Source organism: Athene cunicularia (genome assembly GCF_003259725.1).
Source record: "Athene cunicularia isolate RWA chromosome 10 unlocalized genomic scaffold, athCun1 chr10_part1, whole genome shotgun sequence".
Taxonomy (NCBI): Eukaryota; Metazoa; Chordata; class Aves; order Strigiformes; family Strigidae; genus Athene; species Athene cunicularia.
In genome coordinates, this window is record NW_020799112.1 from 7622693 (window position 1) to 7628209 (window position 5517).

Consider the following 5517-nt stretch of genomic DNA (forward strand, 5'->3'; position numbering starts at 1 on the left):
GGCGGACACTGGCGGCTCTGTGGGTCTGACGGTGTTTCTGACCCGACCCTCAAGTATTTGGGGGCTTCCCAGGCTCCCCCATCCCAGCACACCCACCCTTGGTCCCAGGAGACCTCCCGCTCTCTTCCTCGCCCCTGCAAAAGGATGCTACCGGCCTCGGGCAGAGACTTCCAGCGATCACCTCTCTGCAGGGCGTGAGCTTCCCAGGGGCTTCCCAGGGACTCCAGCCCCCCTGCTCCCCACACCCCAGCAAGCCAGGGAACATCTGCAGCCCCCAGGCATCTTGGGCCTCCCTGCTGCCAGAGCCAAAGGGAGGTAAAACGTGTACTCACAGCCTTCGGCCGTGCTGCTAGCACCAGGGAGCCACCGGCCTCTCACCTGCAGCCCCCTGGGTTCAGTGCAGGGCTGGGTCACCGCCGCCATCTGGCCCCGCAGCCAGCGCCCATCTTGCACCCCAAGCTGCTCCCGGGAAGGGATGCCCCAGCCTCGAACAGAGAGGGGGCCCGTGGCAGCAGGATGCGAGCCCAAGCCAGCCGGCAGCTCGGTGCTGGCTCTGGGGTGGCGTAAGAACCGCCGTGTTGAGGGCCAGGCCGGGGCCCCCAGCAGTGAGAGGGGGACAAGCGTTGTTAAGCGGTGGCCGTCACAGTCCCTGAGCACGTCCCAGACAAGCTGCGGCTGGAAGGAAAGAGAACGGCTGCAACCACCCTCCCAGATCATCTAAGGGGTGACGGCAGCTGCCTGCCTGCTCTGCCTGTGGCAGTGCTGAGACCCCCCTCCTCTGTCCATAACCAGGGCACAGGGTTTGTCTTGGGCTGGGAAGGTTCAGTGATGAAGGGTCTGACCCACCCCCAGGTCATCCACTGCTGCTGAAAACATTACCCAGATTTTAGGTTTCCGGTTACATTCCTCTGGTAGAGGAAAAGGCAGCTCCTGTCAGTTCTTAAGGATCAAATCCCACCTTATACTTCTTTTGTTAAGTGGACTATTTCTAATTTCTTGTAAGGTACTAAAAGACTCCTCAGTCCTGAGGAATTCATGTAACTCTGGTGCCTTGGGTTTGTTTGCATCGTTCCGAGGCGTGTTCCCCCTTCCTGCGGGAGGAGGCTGCCTGTCTGGGAACAGTTGGTGCTGCGTGCGTTTCAACTGCGAGTGCAGAACTGGCCCTTCACTGGCACAGCGGGTGACTCCAGAACAGCCCTTGCAGCCTCCGGGGGCCCACAGACAGGCTGTGGGCTTCCTCCTCCTCCGCTTTTAGAGCGGCAGTGTGGTTTAGCAACCAGCGTGGTAGCCAAAACTGGATTTGAGAACAATGACGCAGATTTCCTTTAACCCTGGTTCCAAACTCTGCTCCCCTGGGTCCCGTCCTTCAGCCGTGCATCCCCGGACAGTGTGGGGTACAGGAGCAGCAGCACCAAGGGTTTACACCATCAGAGCAAGGGCAACTCAAGGGGGAGCTCCAGACCAAGGGCTGCGCCCCACAGGGTTCAGGTACAGGCACTAACTCCTCACCTGTCCTGTGCAGGCAACAGTGTGGTGCAGAGGGCAAGATGTTCAGGGAGAGGCAGTGTTTGCACTGCAGGATTCACCTGTTCTCGGGGTTTTTTAGACATCCCCACGCTTCCCTTTGGTCCCTCTGTGCTGTGTGTGCTCCTTTACTGCGCTCCTAGCATGTCCTGACCTACCCAGGAATTAATTCTGTTCAGCCAGAACAACACCACTGCCCCAAAGCAGCAGGCTGTGCTCTGGAATAGCGGGGAAAGGGGCCACCTGGGGAAGGTGCTTCGGGGCTCTACGTGGCTGATGGGTGCAAGCCCAGCTCACCCATTTGGGAAGGGACAAAGTCACTGTATGAAAACCCATAGACCCGGATGCTACGTTGGATCTCGTTTAAATGAGCCATGCCAGAGAAGCTCAGTACCCGTGGCTCGCTCCTCAGTGCCTGTGGCTTGCTCCTCATGACCCTCCCGCCACTGGCCACCTCGCAAGACGGGTCTGGGCCACCTTCAGTTACCTGGGTCCTGGAGATAATGGTGCAGGATGTCGGGGTGTCGGCCAGTCTATCGGCTGTGGGGAGCAGCAGGGAGAGCTGATCTACGATGCCCATCCCTCGGATAAGGTTCTCACGCTGCAGAAGAGCATTCACTCTTTTCTTCTCCTCATGTTCCACGATATCCTGGGGTTGCGTAGAGTCGTACTGTGTGCGCTGTGCCTTAGGAAAGAAAGGCCTGAGTTGAAGCTGTAGTAAAGCATGAGAGAGACAAAGCCACAGGCTGCTCCCAGCCCCGGGGAGAACTACAGGCGTTGGGGGGGGGACAAAGATCCCAGTGGGAGCCACAACAGGGGAAAGACAACACTAGTGCTTGCGACCACCTCCCAGCACAAGCTGTCAGCTCTGTGAACTTGCCTAGGGGGAGCCCAGCCTCGTAGTTCCGCTCCTGGGGAGACACCCACAGCCCAGTGCTGTTCCCAGAGCTACTGGGAACCCTGTGGACAAGCACTGACAGGAGCAAGGTACCTTTCTGTCCCACCCCTTGGTGAGGCGGGTTGTAGGAGCTGTGGTTTTATTATGGATCTGGGATTTGTCCCCAGCTGACTCTCCATGCAGGTCTTTCCTCTTCATTTTCTTCTTCCTGGTAAGAGCTTCCAACTTCTCTTTTTTCAGGCGAATTTCCTCCAGTTGCTGCCTGCCATAGAACAGTAGTCTTAAGTCACTGGTTCAATAAAATCCATAATAGCAAAAGGCTATTGTGAAGCCTTCAGTCCAAGGACATTTCACCGCAGTCTGAAGTTCTGTAGTGGATAGCCCATAATAGAAGTGTGCCAAGAAATGAGCCAAGAGTGCTTTTAAGACTCTCATTGCTGTAAGAAATGCCCTCGCATTAGGCTGTGCCCACCAGAAGGGCGGAGGACACTCGTGACACGGTGCCTCCAGAGTCCAAAAGCTGACAGAATGTTGTATTTGCCTCCAGGGTGTGTATTAAAGGAAGCTGCTTTGCAGTGGTGGCAGCACACTCAGACTCCTTCCCTCCCAGCTCTCCCCAGCTCGCTTATGTCTCTTAAGCAGCTGAGTCACTCCCCAGAAGGGATGGGAAGCAAGCGGTCTCTGTGCCACCCCTGGGAGGAGCAGGATTTCGCAAGAGCAGCATACCTGGCACACTCCTCCCGTGCTCTGGATGCCACCGTTTCCTGGAAGAGGGAGCTGCTCTGCTTGAAAAATGGCTCATACTTCTCCGTCCCACATGCTGGATAAATGCGTCGGTAGCCACCCAGGTGCGCGTTCTCATACTTCTCTGCCTGGGAGAGCCAGGCTGCCTGGTTGCTCTCTAACTCCTCACGTCTGCTAACCAGGAGAAAGCACAAGCAGGGAGCTGTGACAGGAGGCTCGGGGTGCTGTCCTGGCTGTGGGACGAGGGCCTGGCCAGCACTTCCCCCCATCTTTCCCCATTTGGGAGCCTGTTTCACGTGTGTGTGCTGCAGGGAACCAAGGCAACCTGTGCTGCATCATCCACTACCTGCAGAGCACTGGTGAGGCCACTGCAGCTGCCTCCCTACCGCCCAGGCTCACACCCTACCCTGCAGCCTGTTCACCCCACTAACCCGGTTATGAGAGTTAAAATGTGCCTGTTTGAGGCATTTCTGCCACCCACACACTGCTGGGAGCTTTCCTGGCTATCGGGAAGCTCAGAGCAGCCCAGGCGGCAGGGGCAGTACAGGGCTGACATGCTCAGCGTCGCCAGCCTGGAGTCATCTCAGGTCTCCTAATTGAAAAGGGAGCTGGAGGGAGTTCCTGCCTTGCCCTGCACAGCAAGAAGAGCCAGGCAGCAGGCTCAGATAACCTCGAGAGGCCATGTGGATTAATTAATCATGAAAAGACATGCAGGTGGAGGAGGGGAACCCTCAGCACTGGCTCTTCTGCAGATGACTCGGAGCTCTCTTCTCAGAGGCTCTACAGGGCCACGGCCCCTGGGAGCTTTAATTTGGAGACAGCCAGCCTTGGTTTTATCCCACTCCACCGTGCCCCATCTTTTCTCACTGAAGCTCTTTGGGGAAGAGCAATACCTAGAGGCATGGAGAGTCTGATGGGCCCGGAGGAGCCGCTCCTTTGCCCGCTGTTTATCTTCCTCCAGCACCTTCCTTTTGTTACAGGCATGCACGTTTATCAGGTTGATAGTATCACAGAGAAGAGCATCCTTCACCTCACGGTCTAGCTGAGAGTCTGTGGTGAAGCTGGGAGAGTGGTTCACCTGCCAAAACAAGCAGCTCATTGAACATGTCAGCTCCCAGCTCCCAGAAGGCACTGCCAGCAGCCAGCCAGCAAGCAAGCCCTGGCTGGCCCCACCACACGCTCTCATGGACATTCTTCCTTGCAACAGCGACAGCGAGCAGAAGGTTGCAGGCACATGGCAGCTCTCCTGAGTTCAGGACGCTGTGAGAGGCCACGGAGTCCTGAGGTTCAGGAAACTCCCTGCTGTCAGAGAGGGTGTTCAGGGAATGGGCTCTTAGATCCCGCTTAGCCTACAGCAAGTTGCTTGGTTCCCTGTCCTTGCAGCCTGTTTCATTTTGTTAACAAGGTGGCTCTTTTTAATCAAATGAGTTCTGCTCATCCCACCAGCCCTCACTCTGGAGCCTCCCTGAGACACGCCAGCTCTTGGCTACCTGCTGCTTCCAGAGTTGCTGTTGACAGCAGGAGACTCCTTCCTCACCTCTAGCAGCCACGGCTTCAACTTTCTGTCCAGCAAAATATCAAAACCGAGTATCTCAAAGCAGGCGCAGCCAGTCGTGTGGTTCGGAAAGCAGCTTTGGTAATTGTGCTTCACAACGGGGTGAGCTGAAATGAGAGTCTTTATAATGATATCTTCAATATTTTCCCAGAGTTTTGTTGTGTTGTAGCTGTTATCCCTCATCCAGGCATTCAGGGTGGACAGTTTCCTGCATGGAGGACAGGAGGTGACAAGGGTTGAGCTGTGACATCATGCCTGCCCCAGGAAGGATGGCAATTAACAAGAGTCCCAAATGCAGCTCCCCTGAGGGGTGTGCATTGGGTGCTGTGGGACCTGGACGAGGCAATACCTCTTACTGCCTATTGTGTCATCCTGGATGAAGTTTTCATTATGTTTGTTGATGGCGTAATTGGTCAAATGCATGCAGATATCACCCTGGTAGAGGAACCGTAAGAGACTTATTTACACCTAACCACAGAGTGTAAATAGAAACAGCCCCGTTAGCACTAATTAGCCACCAGCTTCACCCCCTTCTTCTCTGTGGCAGTGGCTTGCAGCAAGGAGGCAATTGTGCTGGTGAGTCCCTCTCTAGCCAGAAGTTATTGCTGACAGAGTTCCACCCTCCCCACAGCTCTGTCCTTTTCTCGGGGAAGAGCAGGGAGTCAGCTCCAGGAGCCATTCCGGCCAGGGCTCACCAAGGGACTCTGGACAGAAGCTGCAGCAAGTTTCTGCAGATTCCTCTTCATTTCCCCAAAGCAGACCACCCCTCTGAGAGAGATACGTGTTGGGGGGGGGG

At 56.0% G+C, this 5517-nt stretch overlaps 1 protein-coding gene across 3 annotated transcripts in view; it reads right to left on the bottom strand.

Annotated features, from left to right (window-relative positions):
- Nucleotides 1-6: 6 nt before the first annotated feature.
- Nucleotides 7-5517, bottom strand: part of TTLL6 (tubulin tyrosine ligase like 6) — an 11051-nt gene continuing 5540 nt past the window's right edge. Inside the window, exons 5-11 of one of the 3 annotated variants that reach the window (XM_026855769.1) lie at nucleotides 5071-5156; nucleotides 4704-4929; nucleotides 4060-4244; nucleotides 3149-3337; nucleotides 2516-2684; nucleotides 2012-2203; nucleotides 7-675 (exon numbers count right to left, since the gene is read on the bottom strand). In XM_026855769.1, coding sequence (XP_026711570.1) covers nucleotides 178-675; nucleotides 2012-2203; nucleotides 2516-2684; nucleotides 3149-3337; nucleotides 4060-4244; nucleotides 4704-4929; nucleotides 5071-5156 — 1545 coding nt within the window. In that variant the 3' untranslated portion in view covers nucleotides 7-177. Of the gene's footprint in view, nucleotides 676-2011; nucleotides 2237-2515; nucleotides 2685-3148; nucleotides 3338-4059; nucleotides 4245-4703; nucleotides 4930-5070; nucleotides 5157-5517 lie in introns of all 3 variants that reach the window. The other 2 variants (XM_026855771.1, XM_026855770.1) reach the window with 2 other exon arrangements.